At 35.8% G+C, this 23,384-nt stretch overlaps 4 protein-coding genes and 1 pseudogene across 4 annotated transcripts; 2 read left to right on the plus strand and 3 right to left on the minus strand.

The window, feature by feature from the left end:
• Nucleotides 1–157: 157 nt before the first annotated feature.
• Nucleotides 158–5,815, plus strand: LOC132064232 (uncharacterized). The gene is made up of 9 exons (XM_059457145.1): nt 158–580; nt 1,333–1,420; nt 1,676–1,789; nt 2,434–2,516; nt 2,714–2,828; nt 3,926–4,017; nt 4,579–4,644; nt 5,061–5,154; nt 5,435–5,815. Exons 1-9 carry the CDS (start codon nt 327–329, stop codon nt 5,543–5,545), a joined length of 1,017 nt encoding a protein of 338 aa, XP_059313128.1. The 5' UTR covers nt 158–326; the 3' UTR covers nt 5,546–5,815.
• Nucleotides 5,816–6,268: 453 nt separating this feature from the next.
• Nucleotides 6,269–8,612, minus strand: LOC132064231 (pentatricopeptide repeat-containing protein At3g05340). The gene has a single exon (XM_059457144.1). It carries the CDS (start codon nt 8,488–8,490, stop codon nt 6,481–6,483), a length of 2,010 nt encoding a protein of 669 aa, XP_059313127.1. The 5' UTR covers nt 8,491–8,612; the 3' UTR covers nt 6,269–6,480.
• Nucleotides 8,613–11,542: 2,930 nt separating this feature from the next.
• On the plus strand, nt 11,543–14,587 carry LOC132062099 (receptor-like protein EIX2). The gene is made up of 2 exons (XM_059454743.1): nt 11,543–13,247; nt 13,308–14,587. Exons 1-2 carry the CDS (start codon nt 11,543–11,545, stop codon nt 14,585–14,587), a joined length of 2,985 nt encoding a protein of 994 aa, XP_059310726.1.
• A 374-nt stretch (nt 14,588–14,961) lies between these two features.
• On the minus strand, nt 14,962–17,371 carry LOC132064233 (acetylajmalan esterase-like). Its single transcript, XM_059457146.1, has 5 exons — nt 16,960–17,371; nt 16,405–16,614; nt 15,955–16,094; nt 15,569–15,842; nt 14,962–15,416 (listed from the first exon to the last, which is right to left on the minus strand). Exons 1-5 carry the CDS (start codon nt 17,243–17,245, stop codon nt 15,199–15,201), a joined length of 1,128 nt encoding a protein of 375 aa, XP_059313129.1. The 5' UTR covers nt 17,246–17,371; the 3' UTR covers nt 14,962–15,198.
• A 1,706-nt stretch (nt 17,372–19,077) lies between these two features.
• On the minus strand, nt 19,078–22,999 carry LOC132062100 (acetylajmalan esterase-like; annotated as a pseudogene).
• Between the last annotated feature and the right edge of the window lie 385 nt (nt 23,000–23,384).

Here is a 23,384-nt window from a genome sequence, read left to right on the forward strand (position 1 = left end):
ATGAGCATAATGTTGGTTTTGCTCACTACCAAATCGTCAAACTGTTTGCAATATAATATATAAGCCAATGGCTCTAAAGACTTTAATGGGACTTCTTATTCTTATTTGCTATGAAAGTGAAATAGAAATTCCTTTCATCACCCCTTTCTCCAAATCCGAACACACGGCGAAAAAGAAAAATATTTTCATTCATTTTGTCCTCCAATTTTCTTTCTTTGGACGAAACTGTCACATTGAGACAAGTTTTTGTGGCTCTCCATGTCTTTCACATTAACTGTACAACTTTCACAACTTATCTCCTTTTTTGTGGAGCATTTGGAAGCTTCATGGCACGTTCAAGCCTCTCATGCTGGTGTTCTGCTCCAATACCCAAAATATCCCCCAAAACTCCCTTCTCTTCATCTCTTTTACCCTTAAATACTCGTGGGTTTGTTGGAATTTCACTCCAAAAATCCATTTCCAGCTCAAGAGTCCATGCCAAGTTTGACAAATTCCAAGGCCAAGATAATCTTGAACAAGACTTCACAGAATCAGCTTCTTTAGACCCACAATTGCAAACAATTGAAGAAGAAGATGACAGGTGGGTTTGAAGTTTTTTTATCCTTTGGTAGTACAATATTTAATCCATCTTGATTAAAAAATACTAGTATCATTTTGATCATCTGGTGCTGTCTATTAACTAATTTCTGGAGTACGTATACAAGTGCTGGTTGCTTGATTTGATTTTCATCTTAGTTCTAATGTTTATTGGGATATGGGGCTTACTTGGTTTTCCTTAGCATATGATCAGCAAGTTCTTTTGATCTTTTGATGGTCTCTATTCTTATTGAACTTAGGTAAATTACTAAGCTTTTTCACTGTTAGGATGCTCAAAAAGTAATGACACTCCATTCTAGAGTTTGTTAGTCATTTGAAAGTTCATTCTTTTTGGCTCAGCTTGGGGTTTGATACTTAGTTGGGTTCTTCTGTCTTAAAAGAAATTGTAGCGCTGGCATCTTCATCAAAAAAAGAAATTGTAGTGCTGGTATCGTTTTTTTTTTTTTTTTTCCAATCATCAGAGGCATGATATGGTGAAGAAGATTCTTCAAGGAAGGATGCGCCTTTGAAGTTTCTACAATTTTATTGAAGCTTCACGAGTTTGAATCACAAATTTGGAAATGTAGGCTGGCATAGTTTTTCACCTTGACCTGTCATTTAGGACTTAATTATCACACTTTTATTTTTATATTGTACCTATGCAATCTCAAGCATGCATTATATCGATTGGCCTTTTCAGAAAAGTAAAACTTTTAATGGCGTGCTATTTTTCCTCTTGCTTTTTCATTCTTTCAGTTGTCTGCCTTCTGATTTGGAGGGTGCCGTTCAGCAGTCGGGCCAAGCAACTGCTTCTTTTGTATCTTCAGGAGGAATGAGAGCCATAGTATGTGTTAGCAAGTCTACATTTTATAATGCAATTTAGTTGGTTGGCACTGACAATTATATGATGAATTTTGGAAAATATTTGTCGCCTCCTCTTAACCTCAGTCTCTTATGGAATACCCAATGTACTATTATGGAAAGGTTATGCATAATTCTCTACAGTTTCCTGGCACTGTTTCTTGTTTCCCATATATAATAGTATTGGTTTATGTGTTCTAAACTAACTGGTGGAGTTTAATGTGACTTTCTTCCTCAGGTTGAGCTCTTAATACCACAGCTTCAATTTCTTGACGACGAGGGTGCACAAGCTGAATTATGGGAACTATCAAGGATATTTGTGGAAACACTTATTGAGGAGACAGGATGCCAGGTTAGCTTGAAATTTGCTACAGTACCAGTATCAAGATTTTGCGGCATATACTCCCTTTGTCCCTTTATATATACTAAGGGAGTTTGACATATATATTACATTAGTAATAATGGAAGAAAATACTAAAGTAATGGTAGAAAAGTTAGTTTCATAATATAACATCACTGAAGTTTGAAATTTAATTAATTTAATGAGCTTAAAACATTGAAAATCGTGAAAGTTGTAAGGAAAGGAATGGTACCTACTCTTCGGGACATCATTTAAATGGGAACAGAGTTATAAAGCATTCTATCAGCGCAGGGGTGACGTAACAGTTGAAATCTATGATATTATAAGGCATCCCTTTTGTTATTCAACTGTTGTGTATGACGACAGTGTTTGCAAAATTCAGAAATATTCGTAATGTCACTGCTTCTACGCCCCAATTGTCCCCCATTTTTAAGGTTGCGATTGGCCCAAAGAAAAGAAACTGACTGCTTTTAGTTCACACGCCCCGTTTTTCCTTTTTTATCTTATCCCATACTGTATGCAGAGATAAATTAGCTCTTTTTTCTTTTTTATCTCATCCCATGCTGTATGTAGAGATAAATTTAGCTCTTTCTCATCCATGTTTGATTACTAAGGTCTAAAACTTTCACTGCTAGAGAGTTAAAGCCATTTTTCCAGATGCTGGAGCTGCCGCACTTCTGAAATATAGGTGGCAAGATGCTACATTTGAATTCGCCAGGTAGACTTTGTTAGATGAGCATTCTCTGTTAATGATTTGATCAGTAGTGTTTACTGAGTTATAAAAGTTCCTAAAATGGTTTCTCTGTCAGTGGAATACCTGAATGCAGTTCCTTTTAACTATGAAAATGTAATATTATATGGATGGTAGATTGTCTAACATTTCATTATTGTGTTCTTGGTGACTTACTGATCCAGTCTAGGTGATCGGAAGCCAGTCAGCAGGGAAGACGAAATTGTAGTCATGGTAGTTCCTGATTATCAGATGCTGGAATATGTAGAAAGAATTGCATCCGATCTCTCAGATGACCCGGTACCCGTTTGATATGATTTCTCTTTATAATTGGGTCTCTTATTTATTAAAAAACTACCATCTCTCCTTCTCTCTCTGTCTCTTCACGTGAACAGTTAAAGTTCCAACTTAGCCTCAACGTACTTGAGCACCTTAACAGCTCTTTAGATGCTTATACTCGACTTATCATAAATTGTTCATCTAGAAGACTATACTACATCACTAGCTTTATTCTTGTCTGCCATTGTGGAGAAGACACATTACTTTTATAACTGCTTGTGTAAACATTACAATGACCTTAAAATGAGGTGCTATCTTTTGTCAGTAATTTATAAACATTACAGTGGCCTTAAAATAAAGTGCTATTTTTATATGCCTCCTTCATCTAGTTCCTCTTTTTGACATAAATAGAACCTTCAAATATCTGGTTTTAATAATAGGAGCTATGACTACCCAAGTTCTCAGAAAAATGTATGGATTGGAATGCTACTAACATTACCTAGGAGTTCTGTATGCTGTTGCTGAAAGTAAATGTATTGGGCTACACAAAAGGTCAACCATATTATCACAATGATCTTGTATTATGGATTGACTTATATTACTGGAAGGTTAGTAATCTGAAAAATCTTCAAATATATATCTTCTAGTAGGAAAAATTAACCAATCAATTTATTAAAATGAAAAAGATACATCAGATAAAACAGAGGGAATATGCTAGTAACTCGGGAAGAGCTTCATTGAGATGACTTTACACAGTGATTCTTGTTGACAGTTCTTTGAGAATTAGTAATTAACAAAAATAGAGCTAATATTTTTCTCCTTCTCTACAAAGCTGGTACTGTTTCGTAAATGAAACTCTGATGACAGGGATTGAACTTAGACTGAGGAGGTGTAGATGTTTTTGTTCTTAGGCTTTTGCTGTTCAAACTTTCCAAAAACAAACCTATTCACGTTATAGAAAGTAGAAGTATCTAGTCAAGAGGAATACGTGTAGAAGGCTATTTGATTGCATGCTAGCATCTGTTTTTCTTTATTTGCGCGTACACAAATTGAACCTCTGTTATTGTTTCAACCTTCTTGTCTATTTTTTTGTTAATGATCTGTGGTTATTTTGTTAGCCTAGGCCTCTTATCATGTGGAATCCGCGTCTGATTAGTGAGGATGTCGGAGTTGGGATCAATGTACGTAGGCTGCGGCGCAATTTTTTAAGGTAACTTTGGTTTCTGATAGGGAGTTTTTCTTTAATTCTGAAATTCAGTTAGGTATTGTGTGTTACTGCTCAGTCACCTTACAAGATTTATATCATTCAGTGTAAATAGAGCTCTTTATGATTTAGCATTATTATATTTAGCTGATCTCTAGGGTGTTGACCAATGTTCCTATCTTAACTTCTTAAGTAGTTATAAACGCCATGCACGCACAAACAAAAGTTATGTCTGTCCTCCTTCTTCATTGTCCTCAGGTTGAATATGAACTACTCTAATGCAAATAATGTTGTTCCTCGCGGTGATCACCGACTGCACAAGTTAACCGCACAACCATTCATCTTCATGCCATTGAGCAACTTCTAAGTTTATAATAAGAATTACTTCCTGTATGATTTGGCGTTGATAGTTGTTTCTCTTCAACATAACTCCGGTTTTTTACATTCAACCTCGCACCATCTTTGCTTGGGGATGTAAATTTTCCATCTTTTCTTGTCAATGTGAATTTGCAAAACTGCATCACTTTCCCATATTTTGACGGAAAAAATCTATATTTTTCATTGCAGCACCTTCACCGTGGCTTACTCGATGAGACCTCTACCAGATGGTGCTGTATTTAGATGTTATCCCGGGTAAGGAATGCTCTGCTTAATCATGACAAAACATATACTCAAATGAATAGCCCTAGTTGGAGGTTGAGATTTTGTGCAACTGTAGATGCATGTTGTGTTACATGGTTAGACAATAATATCATGAAAGACGTTAAACCATTCAGTGTCTTGGCAGCAAGCTTAACTCCCTTGCTTACAAGTTCTTGGACAAACCTGGTTAAGTAATGAAAGACTAGATGCCGAAAGATTGATGCTGTGAGCTATCAAATTCTAACATAGACTAAATTGAATGAGATTGGTCCCTTCTACTGGTAATTTTTTAAACATGGTGTTGCACGACATTTGTTTTGGCAACTCTGATAGACTCTCTCTCTGATGCTTATGATTTGCTGGCTTAAGGATTGGTCTCAACTTATTTATTTTCTGGTTTACTCCAGATTGTGGAAAGTGTTCTATGATGATAAGGACCGACCAAACAGATATCTTCTTGCCAAGGAACAGATCAGCCGTCCAACTACAGAAGATCTGGAGGTCTGTTGCTCCACTACTACTTACATATTTTAGAAAGGCTGTAATGATAGTTATATATCTTCTAGAAATCTATATAGTTCAGTTAAAAAGATATACAACTAGTAAGTCTTTCGCTGCCGACTCCTGTAGCATTGAAATCTTGAAAATTTAATTTTCTAATCTTGTTCACAAGTTTCCCATAGAAGAACTATGGCTAGACTACTAGGTGGAGAAAACCAAGTTTCAAGAGTCATAATGGACTATGACAGCTCTCTCAAATACTTGGTGTTGATTTTCGCAGATAATATATGGAGGAGTGGATGAGAAGGGAGAGAAGGGACCCTCACTGTTAGATCAAGCAGCTGGAATCTTTTCTTCTATAAACCGCTTCATGAAAGTCATTTCAAGATAGACCGTGCCTTCACTTTTTAACACACAGGCATATGCTGAGCATTCAACTAAACGACACGAACAATCAGCACCAGGATTTGCTTGCCATGCACTCATTCTATCTATTATCATGTTTACAGATCTTTTGGAATGGATTACCAAAGTATAGGTTAAATTTACTGTTTTCATGATTAGAGAAGTTATGGTGAATTTTCAAGGAAATCTTATGCTATTCTTTGTTTTTTCGGTCAAACAAAAAGATTTGATCCTTTTATCAAATTAATTTGATCAAGTCCCGAAGAAACATAGTTCCAAGAGTCCAGAACCGTATCATGAGTCATGATATTACTGTTCTGTTGAGTCTTTACATATTCCTGGACAATCTGAAAAGAATCAACCCAATTAACATTAAGACTTTGTTTTTCTTTAAGAGGTTAGTACAATCACCCACTACGACAAAAATATCAAGAAGAGTTCATGGGAATCCTGTTCGAAGGTGGTTGACCTTCTCCCATTTTACAAAAGCAGACGCAAGTTGAGTGAAGCAGTAAAATTACACACCAAGTAGCTCTTCAAGAATTTTTCATTTTATTGTTGCAAGTTCTTCTTTCCTCCTGAGACGAAAAAAAAAAAAAAAAAAAAAAAAAAAAGGCTATGTCTAGTTCTAGCTTTCTTCACGAGAAAGTATTTTGGCATGTCAATCAAAAGAAAGTATGTCCCTATTCCCCATTTCATAAAGTAAAAGTATGTCCCTATTCCCCATTTCATAAAGTAAAAGAAAACATATCCACGGTCGCAATTTGCAACAATAAATCAAAATACATAGATTACATAGCATTGGTTAGCATAGGGGTAAGGTTGAGTACACACCATCCTCCCTAGACTTCACTTGTGGGATTACACTGGGATTGTTGTTGTTACATAGCATTGGTCAGCCACCAACCAGTTCACAAATGACTACCACATGCTGCATAGAAGTTCAGAGGTATCTTGCAAATCTGCTGAAAATTCCGTCTCATCACCGTCCATGTAATATAGAATGAACTTATTATCTGGTACATATCCTTCATCTCTCATGTGTCTAAACAACTCCAACAAGGTAGAATAAATGATCATGGCTCTCGGATGCATTTGATCTGCAACTACGAAACGATGTACCTCCTTCTCTATCTCTATCCAGCTGGTCCCTGTCTCCTTTGCCACCCCCGTCTCCTTCAATTTCCTTATTGTTCTAGCTCTCTCTTTCCACCTCCCTCTGGAAGAATATATATTAGCCAGTAGAACAAATGGCACGGGGTTATCAGGTGAAGTCAAGAGCCATTGATCAGCTGCATATTTCCCCATCTCAGCATCACCATGGATACTACAGGCACCAAGTAATGCCTGCCAAATAAGTATGTCTGGCTTTACTGGTAGCCCTTCGATGAAACTCTTGGCTTCACTTAGCAGTCCAGCTCGACCGAGCAAGTCAACTACAGCAGCATAATGCTCCATTCTTGGAGTCATCCCATACATACTCTCTATAGATTCGAAGAATTCCATACCCTTATTTACTAGTCCTACATGACTACAAGCATGAAGCAGAGAGATGAATGTAACATCAGTTGGATCTACACCATCTGATCTCATTTCTTCGTATAACTGGAGTGCCCTATAGGCATTCCCATGACGAGCATAGGCAGCAATAATGGAATTCCAAGAGACTGAATTTCTTCGAGCTATACTATTAAAGATTTCGACAGATTCCTCCAGTTCACCGCACTTGGAATACATGTTAATTAGCCCGTTACTCACAAACGAATTTGAAATGAAACCTTTCTTGATGATTAAAGAGTGCACTTGCTTACCAAGACCCAAGGAAGTATCGCTACCGAAGACACCAAGAATGGCTGATAGTACATCAGGGTCAATGTCAACCCCTACTCTTACCATTTTCACAAAGATCTGCAAAGCCTCCTCTTCATATCCGTTTTGTGCAAACCCCACAAGCATAACTGTCATAGCAATCGTGTCAAGAACCTCTGCAGACTCAAACATCTGCCAAGCGTCTTGTACACTGCCACACTTGGAATACACATCCATCAACGCACTCTCTATACACAAATCTGATTGAAACCCCAATTTCCAAACAATCCCATGAATTTGACGAGCCTCATCAAGCGCCTTCATGCCAGAACATGCCAATAATGCACTTAAGTACGTCAAATAATTAGGTTCAACAACATCACCTTGCATCTTCACAAAAAAATCCAAGCTTTCCTTACATAACTCATTTTGAGCAAGACCAGAAATCACAGCTGTCCAAGAGATAACATTCCTCACAACCATCTCATCAAAAACCTGCCTGCCAGAATTAGCACAACCACATCGAAAATACGAAGTAATCAACGCATTACTAACAGACATTTCCCTCTCCATTCCGCTCAAAATAACCAATCCATGCATCACTTTACTAACCCGTATAAAATCAAGCCCATCACAAGCTGATAAAATAGTAGTCAAACTTGCATGATCAAACTTAAAACAACCAGACCCCACCATTTCTTTAAAGTACCCAAACCCCATCTTAAAATTCCCATTACTTATAAATCCTGAGACAATCGAGTTCCATGAAACAATATCTCTCACAGGCATTTCATCAAACACCTGGACAGCATCATGTGTCCTACTACATCTAGTATACATTGTTACAAGAGAGTTCCAAACTACAATCGTATCTTGGGTATTAAACTGATTTCCTGGAAAAACAAATTGTGGGTCTTTGAGGATGGAAGCATGGATGGAAGAACCAAGACGAACATTGCCTTCCTTCCCATATATAGAAAGGAGGAGGCTTATTCGTCGTGCAGGGTTGACTGGGAAACTTAGTGGGTTTACAGAGGAGAATGCTTGGAAGTGGAAGAGAAGAGTGGACAAGTATGAAGGAAAAACAGGCCTTGGATTCAAGAAAATCCATCCAGTATTCATCCATGTAACATTCAGCAAGCAGAACCGGTAGACTTATGTGCAACTCTCTAATTCCTTTGGCGGGATGAATGATTTTAAATAGTGACCAGATTTAACTGGTTGGCTGGGGCGTGTTTGGTTTGGGTGGGGCGGGTGGGCGGGGGGGGGGGTTTGTGGGGAATAGGGGAAAGGGTCAAAAATACCCCGTCATTAAAGTTTTTAAATATACCCCTATCCCCAAAATAAGCCGATTTCATTTTTTAAACTCACTCCATCATTTAAACCGATCCAACTAATTAAAAACCTATGATGCCCTTATTTCCCCAAAACCATCTCATATCTAACCTATGTATTCCCATCTCTTCTATTGGGGTCAACCTGCGTAGGCGCTACATAGAAAAATTAAGGTCGGACATGGGAATTTTATGGATTATGGGTAAATATGGTCTGAAAGTTAAATGACAAGGATAAATATGTTAAAAAAAAGTATGAGGAATGACAAATATAACTTTTTTTTAAGAGTATAGACCCTTTTCCGTATTATTAAACAGGAACTGAGCAAAGGAAAAGCTTTGCATTTACAGTCAAACCTCTCTATAATGATGACATTTGTCTGAGAATTTCATCATTAGTATAATGAGGTGTTGTTATGTACGAATATTGACATTTGATGTTTAGATCTTATAGACAAAAGTACGCAACAAAATACTTGTTAATTTTGAAATATCAATTGATTTTCATATTTCATTAATTGAAAATTGAAAAGACTAATAAATTCATAACTAGTTGTACTATAAGAATTAAAATCTAACAAACATATGCATTTAAAATATTCGAAAATTTAATTATTTCAAGTTTGACGTAAGAATTCTACATTGTTTATCATACCAATTGGGTTAACTATAGTGAGACTACATTAAATCGTAAGATTCTGTTGTTTGCATATATTAAAAGGAAAAAAAAAATATTTCTCATAGTAATCTAATTTAGTCTTGCAAAATTTCAAACTTAAAATAGACTAATTACAGCTGTCAAAATCAGAAATATACATACCAAATCTATACAAAATCGGTAGATAGGAAATATGTGATTTTGAAATTTTGCAAGACTACATTAGATTACTAAGAGATTTTTTTTGCTATGTGCATGACATTAATGATGATTACCATAAATATTTTAATATTTTATTTTTATACATAATATATATTTAGCACACTTACAAAATATTATTACATAAAATTCACCGTAATGAAAAGTTATTATAGGTATATTATTATATAGAAGTAAAATATAACACGTTTGGAGAAAATAGAGCCATTATAGTGAAATGTTGTTACAACAAATGACAATTATAGAGAGGTTTGATAATTTAACATGTTATAGTAGTTATTAATTTAGTCTTGGAAAATTTCAAACTTAAAATAGACTAATTACAGCTGTCAAAATCAGAGAAATACGTACCAAATCTATGCAAAATCGGTAGATAGGAAATATATGTTTTTGAAAATAGAAATATAATTTTTTTTGCTCCTTTTAGATATTCGTACTTGAAATTTACTATGTGCATGAAATTAATGATGGTTACCATAAATATTTTAATATTATTTTTATACATAATATATTTCTTACAAAATATTATTACACAAAATTTGAGTATAGGCTTGGTATAGAGTAATTTTACAAAGAAAGATACCACCGTGAATGAATGTCATATTTAGAATGTTGTTATAAAAAAATAAAATATAAATGAAAATCGCCATTAATAGAAATAAATATTGTTATAACAAATGACAATTTTTGAGAGGTTTGACTATATTAGTTTCTAAGAAATTTTTTTGTGTCTACATAGTATGCGAGTAGCTATAATAAGTTTCATCAACTTTAACCAACCAACCATGTTCTAAAATTGGACCTGAATGGCCTGTGGGAAACTGCTTAGTCAATAAAACATTGTGTCCGCCATCCAGGTTTTTTTTTTTGGTTGGTTTTCCCCATGGAAATAAAATGTATTAAAAGTTTATTAATCGTCAATGCATCTTAATCGATACGTGTACCTTTCTTTAACAATTTGAAGTAATACCCACGAAAATAATCAACTTGTTAGGTGGGAATAATAAAAACTTACGAGCATGCTTAGTCCACAAACGTGCTTGACTTCACAAAAAGCATTCTTGTTAGTTTCCTCCTATAAAGAATGTTATTAATAAATAAAGATTTTTTTCACTATCAATACAATTTAACATGTTATAGTAGATTGTGTACTCCATTTCCGGGTAACAATTAAGCTTTAACAGTTAGTCGTAATCATTTTTTAGGTGACCTGATTGTGTAAAACAATTATTCATATTGTCACCGTATAGAAGTTAAACTCTTAAAAGGAGTACTTTTGTGAAAATTAACATTGAGATTCAAGTGCCGAGCTGTCTGCAGGTATTCTTTTTCTGTGTGGTCTTATTGCAAATATATAATGCATGACAGAGGCCTAATTAATTCTGATGAGATTTTAGGATAAATATTGTTTAATGCATGTGAGTTGAATAATCAGTTTTACCATGCGTTTCTCATTGTGATTGGCTCCAGGCTCCAGCTAGTTAATTAGCACTATTATTACACAGGACTTGACCTTCAAAAAATTTGTCCATTTTCAATTGCACAAGCTACAAGTTACCTGTTACCATCTAAGACAGTAGTGAAGCTGAATCATAAAGTAGCCACTTATGGAGAAATGATCCTCTGTTATGGTTGTCTTTCTATATAAACAGGCCCAAAAACTAATAGCAGTATACTTTAAACTTACCATATCTATAAGATTATAGCAGTATACTTTAAACTTACCATATCTATAAGATTATCTCAAAATGGCATGCTGGAAAATTTTAGTTACTTTAAGTTGGACTTGTTTTCTATACGTAGCCAAGATTGCATACGCATACACAAAAAGATGTTCCGATCCAACAACCTAGACCAGCTGTAGCTGGAAAGAAAAAGAAGTTACTTATAAAGAGTTGGATGTTTGATTATCTCAAAATGTTACCATCTAAGACATAGTGCTGAATCATAAAGTTTTGGAGAAATGATCCTCTGTTATGGTTGTTTTCTATATCTAATAGCAGTATACTTTAAACTTACCATATCTATAAGATTATCTCCTCTACTTGTTCCAGTCGAAGCCATAAAAACTGCTTCTTTACCTCTCACAAACACTACTGAATTCAAAGTGAGATGTGTTGAGGGTGAGAGAAAAGCCCTATTAAACTTCAAGCGAAGTCTCAGAGATCCCTCTGACCGACTGGCTTCTTGGTTTGGCAAAGAATGCTGCATTTGGAAAGGTGTTTACTGTGACTTCCAAACTGGTTATGTCATCAGCCTGGATCTCAATGATAGATCAAACAATTGCTATTGGAAGAAATTGGGACATTTGATTCCAGGCAATTCAACATGCTTGGGTGGCAAGGTAAGTCCTGCTTTACTCGAATTGCGATACCTGAAGTATTTAGACCTTGGCGGTAATGACTTTCAAGGACTTGCCACTCCCAATTTCTTTGGTTCTCTTGAAAAATTACAGTATCTTAACCTCAGTCACTCATCGCTTATTGGTCTTCCTCCTTCACTTGGAAATCTGTCAAATTTGCAGTATTTAAGCCTAAACACATATTCCTATCCTTACCACACTGTGGAAAGAGGTTGGGCTACAGATTTGATTTGGGTTTCCGGTCTGTCTTCTTTGAAGTACATTGATCTTTCTTATGTGAACCTTTCTTTGGTGAAGCATTGGTTTGAAGCTTTTAATAAGCTGCCATCCTTAGTGACTTTGCGTTTGGAAAACAGTAGTCTTCACTATCTCCCTTACTCCTTCCCATACCGGAATATGACTTCTCTTTCTTATCTCTCCCTTTCACGGAATAAATTTGGTAATTCTGTGTTGCCTAAAGGGTTGACTAATGCCACCACCATTAAGGTACTTTATATGGAGTCTAGCAACATTGAAGGTCCAATATCAGATGTTGAATGGGGTAAACTCTGTAATCTGTGGGAGTTGTATCTAACGCGGAATAAAATTAATGGAGACATAAGTCGAGCGGTGGAAGGTTTGTCCAGCTGCAGCAACAATACTATAGAGGTATTATGTCTTGGCGAAAACGCATTGACAGGAAAATTGCCAAATTCGTTAGGACATTTGAAGAACTTAAAGATGCTTGAAATTTCTTTTAACATGATATCAGGCATGATTCCAGCATCTATTGAGCAGTTGTCAGGGTTGCAGATTTTGGGCTTGGGAGAAAATCAACTGAAGGGAGCATTACCTGAGAGTATTTTCAATTTTTTTGAATTAACTAAATTGCGGCTGTCAACAAATTCTTTGGAAGGCAAACTTTCACAAAATCACTTTGCAAGACTCCATCAACTGAAAATATTATGCCTATCTTGTGGAAGAAGTTTTGCGGTCAACTTGAGTGATGAATGGGTTCCTCCATTTAGCCTCTCAGCTATCGAGCTTAGAAGTTGCAGTTTGGGTCCCAAGTTCCCCACATGGCTGGAAACTCAAAAGCAACTTGAGGTTGTTATTCTCACCAATGGCTCCATTTCAGATCCTATACCTCCTTGGCTTTGGACGCTATGCTCACAATTGCAATTTCTTGATCTATCAGATAATCAAATTGGTGGAAGTCTTCCGAGGTTAGTAAATTTTCCATCAACATCCCAAAGCTGGACAGTGGGTTTCTATTTTAGTTACTATTATGGTATTGTGGTGGACTTGAGTTCCAATCGCTTCCATGGTTTGTAACCTCTTTGGCCAAATGTGACACATTTGAATCTTGCAAAGAACTTGTTTTCAGGATCTATACCCTTAAACATCGGTCATGTGATGACAAAACTTCAAGTGTTAGATCTTTCTGGAAATGCTTTTATAGGATCTATACCTTATTCAATAACAAGAGTGAAGAAGCTATTGAGATTGGACCTTTCAGAAAATCATTTGTCTGGAAAGATTCCTGATTGGTGGTATGAATCCCAACAACTTCAAGTCATAGATTTGTCAGGGAATAATCTTTCAGGTAGTATTCCTCCTTCAGTTTGTTCACCACTTTCACTTTTTTGGTTGAGATTGAGCCAAAATAACCTTTCCGGAGAACTTCCAAAATCATTGAAGAATTGCAATAGCTTAGTTACACTTGATATTGGAGAGAACAAAATCAGTGGCCCCACACCCGAGTGGTTAGGAGAAAGTCTCTTATCTATGAAAAAGCTTAGAATGACGTGTAACATGATTGATGGACGCATTCCAGCACAACCTTGCCAACTTTCTGGCCTCCAAATTCTTGATCTTTCACATAACAACTTGACAGGTTCTATACCTTCCTGCCTGGGAAGTTTGAGAGCTCTTAAATCAGTGAAATTTTACATGTGGGATCCTAACTACCGCTATTACAGCTATGTTTTTACACCCAAGATGGACTTGGTCAAGAAAGGAACAAAGATGACATACACGAATACTTTAGATCAAGTGAATCTTATTGATCTTTCCTGCAACAATCTTCACGGTGAAATCCCGAATGAGATTACTGGTCTCTCAGACTTGGGGAATCTAAATTTATCGGGGAACCAATTATCAGGAAAAATTCCGAAGGACATAGGGAGCATGCAGCTATTGGAGACACTAGACCTTTCCTCTAACCATCTCTCAGGTTCTATACCATTGAGCATGACTTCCATCACCTCATTGAGCCATCTTAACTTGTCATATAACAACCTTGGTGGCCCTATCCCATCAACAAACCAATTTGGAACCTTTACTGATCCTTCATGTTTTGAAGGTAATCCAGAACTTTGTGGGAAACCATTGATTACGGATTGCTCTCTACCCAGGAAAAAGGAAATGGAAACGAAAATTGAAGATGATGAGCATGAAATAAGGCTATGTTTTTTCGTGGGTGCAGGAGTGGGATTTGTTGTCATGTTTTTGGCGACATTTAGTAGCTTGATGATAAAAAAGTCGTGGGCATATTGCTGCTTCCATTTCATGGAGGAAGTTGGAGAAAGAATTATCAGGTGCTGTTTGGGTTTCATGGCTTGCTTGAATAGGATTTTTAGCCTCAGAAGGAACTTATTTCCATAGTATTATTAAAAGCAGGTAAATTTTCTATTTTATTTTTTTTTTTTTTTTTTCTGTTTGGTGTTTGTATCTAGAGCTTAGATTTTGTGGCAGTGAAGATATGGCAATTGTTGTGTATAAAAATAAAAAGGATGAGGTTTGTTATAATGTTCATCCCTTGAGTTTGTGTGTTTTTTACTTTGAAAAACACTAGATTATATTTCACCTAAATAATCAACAACATACCCAGTAAAATCCCACCAAGTGGGGTCTGGATTTCACCTAAATAATCAAAGGGTAAATTACTTTAGAAAGATCCCTCTAGGTTAAACACTCATGGTTTTGGTCCTCTTGTCATGTAGAGTTCATCTATGTATCTATAAGTAAAATCAAGCCTGTAAAGAAAGATTTGTTGGCCTATCTCAATTGAAGGCATTATTTGAATTGCTCAAATTGAGGGAATAGCATTCAAGAGGGTAACACTGATGCACTTTCCCAATAAAGACTTGCTATTTTAGTTTATCTTCAATGACATCAATCAGACAATGGCTTACCTTAAACACACACTGCTCTGTTGGGAAAGAAGGAACACTCATTTTGAATGTGCGTTCTGATTCATGCACTTTGCCAAGAACTTAAACATGGCAGTTCAATTTGGGTAACATGTCATCAATTAGCCATCTTGCTAACCAACTGTATGCTGCTTGTGTCAAATGAACTCCATCCCAACTGATGTAAGTACTAGGGTCAACACACACTGGGACTCCTTGATCACCACATCTTTTACTCATATCAAAATTATAGTCTCCTCCTATTCCACAACATGCTTTTTGTAGAGAGTCTTTGTCCAATCCTACAATGTATTTCAATCAAGAAAAGTTTGTAAATGCATATGGCTTTCTTCACTTTTCCATTTGTATGTATATATTTAAGGAATATCTATATATATGTAGTAATTTGACATTAAAAAATAGGAAAAAAGAAACAATATTTTTTAGCACTTACCAAGACTGACAGCGTTTTGTAGAAGCCACAGAAAGGCGTTGTAGTAGTCACCATAAATCAATGTAATGTTTGTGTACTCTTTCTTCAGCTCATCAATGGCTTGCTGCAAATGATGATTGTAGAATATTGCAAAATTATTTAAGTTTTTCAAGCAGTGGTACTCATCGTAAGCAGTTGAGTTGTCGGTCATGAATTCTGTTAGGAAAATTGGGTGACAACCAATTGGGAAATTGCCTGGAACTATAATTCGAGTAGCTCCAAAACCAATGACTCTCTGGAAAAAAACAATAGTAACTGATCATTAGGAAACAAATTTCAGCCAAATAGAAGTACTAATAAATAATAATCATGAAAGATCGGAAGAGATAACAGCAAATTAAACTCACTTTAACACCATGAATGATGGTCTGTACAACTTCTGGTACCATTCTTCGCGATTCGTCCATGGTTTTACCTTGGGATAAGCCATAAATGAATTCATTTCCTCCAATTTCTCCAACTAGGAAAAGTGACTTGTTCAATTTTTCTGGGCAATTTACCAAGACGAAGAAAATGAATTAATAGAATATACAGTTAATGCAACTTGCGTGGAAACAGCCTTGGTGTAACTGGTAAAGTTGCTGCCATATGATCAGGAAGTCACGAGTTCGAGCCGTGGAAACAGCCTCTTGCAGAAATGCAAGGTAAGGCTACGCACAATAGACCCTTGTGGTACGGCCCTTCCCCGGACCCCGCGCATAGCGGGAGCTTAGTGCACCGGGCTGCCCTTTACAGTTAATGCAACTTGCAGAAGAGAATTAAGTGAGTATTTAGCAAAATACTAATTAATGAATTACCAGGGGAGCAGGTGATGTGGAAATGGGAAGACATCCAATCAAGTTGCACACTTAATGAACTATTGGTTAATGCTGAATTAACAATCTTCTTATTTGCCAGAACTTCATTTGGTAAAGCAGTAGCTCCTGCTACTGCAAAATTCACACCATGCCTAAAATTTGCACTTTGAAGCTTGTAAGGATTTAGAAGAGGAAGACCAGATTCCAGTGCTGTATGGAAACACAAAATCAAACATACAGTTATATATAAGCAGGGTTTTAGTAATTGGGGATTCAATTTCAACAACAACAACCCAGTGTAATCCCACACTTGGGGTCTGGAGAGGGTACAGTGTATGCAGAACTTACCCCTACCTAAGGGAGGTAGAGAGGCTGTTTCTGAAGGACCCTCGGCTCAAGTGCAGAAAATCGAAGTAGTTATGAAACAGGAATTATGGCAGTGAAGAAAAAACAACTAGTAATAAGGAAAGCAATACAGAACATTCAGAAAAATGAACAGCGAAATAGTGCGATAATCGAAACACAAGACAATCAATTGGGGATTCAACTTCAAACCTATGAAATCAATGATGAGCATGCCATTAGAACAACGTCCAGTTGCTTTATGGAAAAAGTTCATTCCATAAGGAGGTCTTGCACAGAAGAAATGAGTTCCACAAAGGCTCTCTCTGATGCAATTGCCTGTATCAGAAAGTGAGTCACCAAACTGATATATTCTATCAAATCTGCATTTCATCAATCCTGGTTTTTGAAGCTTTAGTATTTCTTGAGCACCGCTTTTCACTATCAAAATGACCAAAAAAAGGACTAAGCTATCAACCAATCTTATTGTCGCTGCCATGCCCCAATTTTAATTTGCCTAAGAAAACTATACCAAAACTTCAGCGTTTTAATATGCAGTATCTAAATGCTAGCAGACAGATTTCCTTGAATTATCACGCCGACATTTTAAAATGTATTGCCTGATACACGTTTGAAACGTCTACTCTCCTGTTTTCTTTCCTTTTGCCTTTATATGCACTTTCCTTTTTGATCTATCCAAAAAATAATGTTACCTAATTTAGAGTCACACAAATATATTAGGTTTGTCTTGAATTTCAAATTTTAAAAATTTTATTTTCTTTCTTAAATTATATTTCTAGTCAAATACTATCACATAAATTGAGACGGAAAAAGTATAATTTATGTTGTAATTTGTATTATAATCATTGGAAAAATATAGGGGCAATTCGCAGAATTGCCCTTCTTTTGGGGTGGTCTTTAATTTTTGCCCTCATATTTGAAATTGACCCGGATACTTTTGTTAAAAAAGTATAATTTATGTTGTAATGGATCCATGCCTACTATTAAGAGTAATCATTGGAAAAATATAGCATCTTTGGACGGCTGGAAAACAGCGAATGTCTCATCTATTTAAATAAGGAATTTAAAATAATATATATTTCCATGTGAGAGACAAGAAAGCGGTCGGTAAGTTTGTCCAGTAGCTAATAAAAAATGATGCCTACTATGTCAAAGAGTAGGATTTGACCAATTTATTCCTCGATTGGTTAGACATTGGTTCGAGCAAGTGCATACTTCTTCTCAAGGGAGGAAAAAAAGAGTTTCAAAGCACAACAAATATTTTAAAATAAAAAAGCCTTAGAAAATTTGTGATAATGAAGAAACATTTATGCCCCCATGCATAACTTTGTGAAGAAATTATCAAAGTTATCGGACCCGCATACTTATTCATTATAAGGTATGAGTATTTCGGCATAAAATTTGTAATTCCTTAACAAAAGTATGCCGGTCCGCATACACGCGATTCAACCCTTGTCTTGCGATTTTTTTTTTTAATTTTTGCTTGAGCGAGGGTTTTAAAAAAAATGTTACTAGAAGGGCACTCCGCGCAAAAAATTGAAAATATAGCATCTTTGGACGGCTTGCACAGCGAATGTCATCTATTTAAATAAGGAATTTAAAATAATATATATTTCCATGTGAGAGACAAGAAAGCGGTCGGTAAGTTTGTCCAGTAGCTAATAAAAAATGAAAGCAGGTATTCCTCCGATTGGCTACACATCGAATTAGGGAGGAAAAAAAGAGTTCAAAGCACAACAAAATTTTAAAATAAAAAAGCCTTAAAAGATAAGGAACATTAATGCGTACTCCTTTTATTTCAATTTATGTGTCTTACTTTACTTTTTGATTTGTTTTTTTAAAAAATGTTACTACTTTTTAACTTTGGTAACTCTTTAGCTCTAATATCTTTCATGACATATTTAAGAAAACAAAATTCGAGGTCATTTTGATACATTAAGCATTTCTTTAGTTTAAGGTCATAAGATTACAAAAAAAAAATAAAAAATTACTTGTTTAAAGACACAAATTAAAATAGAAGGATATTTCAAACAAAAAGTCAAAAAAATAACATGGAAAACGAATTTCTTCACCTTTCTAGCCACATAATTTTGGATTAGTGGCCATCATGAAAACCGCAGTAAAATTTCTTTCGGCAAAAAACACACCTTAAATACTTATGTGAGATTATTAGGTGAAGCCAAGACCCACTGAATCTGATCACTGATCAGCTTATTTCCTCATCTCAGCACCACCATCAATATATAATACAAGTTTGCACACACGTTCTAAGAGATAATTTTGTTATAAAAGCAATTCCTCATTGTCGCTGACAAGTACATGGTTGTGTTTGAAAAAATTGCCTAATTGTTAGGCTGTGTAATTACAAAATGTAAGAAAAAAACTGAACTTTAATTTCTACTTGCGTCTGAACTTTGGACATGAACCCCTAAAAATTATGAAACACAAAAATAATCAAAAGAAATTAAAAGTCTGAACTTAAACATGGCAGTTCAATTGGGGTAACATGTCATGAATTAACCATCTTGCCAACCAACTATATGCTTTTTGTGTCAAATGAACTCTATCCCAACTGATGTGAGTACTAGGGTCAGCACACACTTGAACTCCTGCAGATCCACATTTTTTATGTATGTCATAATTATAGTCCCCTCCTATTCCACAGCATGCTTTCTGCAAAGAGTTTTTCGAATCCTGAAAATGTATTTCAATCAAGAAAGTTCGTAAATGTATATTGCTTTCTTCGCTTTTTCTATTTGTGTGTGTGTGTGTAGTAATTTGACCTGAAAATACACGAAAAAGAAATGATATTTTTACTTACCAATGCTCACGCCATTTTGTAGAAGCCATAAATAGGCATTGTAGTAGTCACCATAAATGAGTATAGTGTTTGGATACTCTTTCTTCAGCTCATCAATGGCTTGTTGCAAATGATGATATGATGATTGTAGAAGATTGCCAATTTATTCAAGTCTTTCAAGCAATGGTACTCGTCGTAGGCAGTTGAGTTTTCAGTCATGAATTGCGTTAGGAGAGCTGGGACACAACCAATTGGGAAATTGCCTGGAATTACAATTCGAGTAGCCCCAAAATCAATGACTCTCTAAAAAAAAAAAAAGTAATTGATCATTAGGAAACAGATTTAGATAAATAGAAGCGCACGAGAAATTTTATCGGCAGTTCGAATCAAAACTCACTCTAACACCATGAATGATGGTCTGAACAACGTCTGGCACCAGTCTTCGCAACTCGTCCATGGTTTTACCTTGCGACAAGCCATAATTGAATTCATTTCCTCCGATTTCTCCAACTAGGAAAAGTGACTTCTTCAATTTTTCTTGGCAATCTGGCAAGCAAGAACTAGAAAAATATCAATTCGACTCGCCGTTAATTAGTTAACAGTTAGAGACCTAAGTTAAAGGTATTTAACAAATTAAGTAATTACCAGGGGAGCAGTTGGTGTCAAAATGGGAAAACATCCAATCAAGTTGCACACTTAATGAACTGTTGGTTAATGCTGAATTAACAATCTTATTCTCTGCCATGATTTCAGTTGGTAAAGCAGTAGCTCCTGCTACTGCAAAATTCGCACCATGTCTAAAATTTGCATTTTGACGCTTGTACGGATTTAGGAGAGGAAGACCAGATTCCAGTGCTGTCACAAACAAAAGAATTTATTCAAAATTAATTTAGAAATTCAAATAAACTAGTACAAGTAAATGTTATAAAATAAAGTTCAAAAGTAACCTTCAAAGGTCAGACCCGACCTTCCCACTTCAATTATATTACAAGCTAGCAACTGTACTAGTCAACATAAATTAGCCAAGAAAATTGCAACACATTCTTAGAAAAAACAGGACAACGGAATTGAAGAGATTGTTAGAGATATTGCCCGTATTCGTTAGGGGGTTATGAGCAATTTCCTTCAGAATTCAATAAAACACTAGTATATTTCAAAATAACTTCCGAGAATCATTATAGTTATATAACTTCTGAGATGACTTTTCATTAAAAGTCATGCTCTTTCACAAGCAGATATGTCTGTTTTTGAAGTTTTGTACATACCTATGAAATCAATTATGAGCATGCCATCAGAACAACGTTCGGTTGCATTCTGGGAAAAGTTCATTCCATCAGGAAGTCTTTTCCATTCAGTATGAGCTCCACAAATATTCTCTCTGATGCAATTGCCAGTATCAGAAAGTGAGTCACCAAACTGATATATTTTATCAAATTTGCATTTCATCAATCTTGGTTTTTGAAGCTTTAGTAATTCTTGAGCATCGCCCTTCTGTTGAAGAGTAACCAAACTTTTCCACAGGGCACCTGTTCAATAAATCAGGACAAAGCGATTGATCCAGTTGAGGGTGTAGCGTAGGAGACAGGTAAGATGACCGTCATAGAAATAACTAGTAAGAGATCGAGCAGCATTCTTATAACCACCATTACCCGATTTTTGAAAAATGAAAATAGGAACCGAAACTTGAGCTTTATTATAACCACTAAATGTACCACTATATATAATGCAATCTGGATTATTAATATTTGTGTGTATATATCTAAATGCCGCCCTAACTAGATTTCCTTGAGTTATCACGCTAACAATTTAAAAGTATTGCTTGATACACGTTTAAACAGTCAATTTCTCTGTTGTCTTATAAAGAGTCCGGAACCAGAATGACTCAAAAAAAAAAAAAAAAAAAGACTTGAACCAAAGTACCCCAGAAATAAGGGTACAAAAGTACCTTTAAAGCAGTAAAATACTGCGTTAAAGGACTTAACCGTAATGACACGGTTTAGTCCTTTAGCGCAATATTTTATTGCGCTAAAGGATATCCCTTCTCTCCTTTAGTGCAGTAAAATACTGCGCTATAAGACCCCAACATAAAACCATCGGGTTCCACCACCGGTCCCTCCCCCCCCCCCCTCCGCCCTCCTCTCACCAAACACTTAAAAAAAATTGTCCGTCATTGAAGGAGAAAAAATGTTGGGCCCACTTCCAAAAAACGTCATTTTCTATTCAAATTTCGTTTGGAAAGTTTAGATTCTCGGTATATTCAAGTCAAGGAGCAAGATTCCAAGGTCGAATTTTGAAAAAAAGCAGCGTACAACTCGATTAAAACAACCCTACAAGAAGCTTCGATCAAGGCATTCTACTATGAACTTTTTTATTATTCTGCTAAATACATTATATTCCTAAGCATGTTTAACGTTTCATAGTCGTGAATTTCGAAAAAATATTTTTTTTGGTTGTTGGGCAGTAGCGGTTTTACTACTGTTTTAATTTTTTTTTTTTTTGTTAATTTATTATTTGTTAATTGATTTATTATTTGTTAATTGATTATGAATTGTTAATTTGTTAATTGTTTATGAATTGTTAATTTATTAATTGATTATGAATTGTTAATTTGTTAATTGTATATGAATTGTTAATTTGTTAACTGTTTATGAATTGTTTAATTAGAAAAAATAAAGCAATCTACTATTATTTGTTAATTATGTCATAGTTAATTTATTAGTTGTCAATTGTTGATTATGAATTGTTATTTTAATTATTTATGAATTATTAATTTGTTAATTATTTATTAATTACTTAATTAGAGAAAATATAGTAATCTCTATTATTTGTTAATTACGGCATTGTTAATTTATTTATTTATGAAATTTTTTATCCCAAGTTAATTATTTGTTTATCCCATGTTAATTGTTAAATAAATTAGTTCGTTATTTCTTTAATTGTAGTAGGAGAATAATTATAATTAGATATAATTATTCATAAAATATAATACAACATATTCATCATAATTCACATATTCCCTATAAATGATTAATTAGTTAATATAATTTCATTTTCATTTCAAGAATAATGAATAATTTAGTTTTTACAGACACGAAACTTTCATGGATCCCAATGTTCACCCGGGGCCCGATGATCACCTAGAGCCTGATGATCACTCGGGGCCCGATGTTCACCCGTGGCCCATGACAGATTAGTACTTTCTTTGCAAGGCAATCATAGGTCGAGTTATTATGGACTGGTGTTATAGGGATAGGAGGGACTAGGCTCTGTCCCCATAGGCTGCAGAGAGTGTGGACTCTTTTACGCGAGCGCCCCACACCCCGCCGTCTTAGAGATATAATTTCGGGGTGGTCCGTTGGTCGGGTACGGTATGATTGGGAGCTCATTGCGGCCATAATTGAGCGGTGGAGGCCGGAGACACATACCTTCCATCTACGCACTGGTGGGGCCACGATCACACTTCAGGATGTGGAGGTCTTGTTTAGATTACGGGTAGATGAAGAGCCATTATACAGTCGGTATGAGCCTCCTCCTGGTAGGACATGGGTGTCGGAATTGACTAGGCCCACCCACTTCGTGTCTGGTCCCGTGATCCATATCTCCGGATAAAGTCGGGTGCAGATTAGTGCACTCTGCACTTATTTGCTCGCAGAGCCTCCTGTTTACGATGGCACTCCTCAGGGCGTTGTTGATCGTCATGCCCATTTGGATCCGCTCATTATATTCGGGGGCATCTTGTTCCCGAACACATCGGGTGCTTATGTCAGCTTACGAAATTTGATCTTCTTGGAGCATCTGGACCGTTGGGGAGACTACA

The sequence above is a fragment of the Lycium ferocissimum genome, chromosome 7 (genome assembly GCF_029784015.1).
Source record: "Lycium ferocissimum isolate CSIRO_LF1 chromosome 7, AGI_CSIRO_Lferr_CH_V1, whole genome shotgun sequence".
NCBI lineage: Eukaryota > Viridiplantae > Streptophyta > Magnoliopsida > Solanales > Solanaceae > Lycium > Lycium ferocissimum.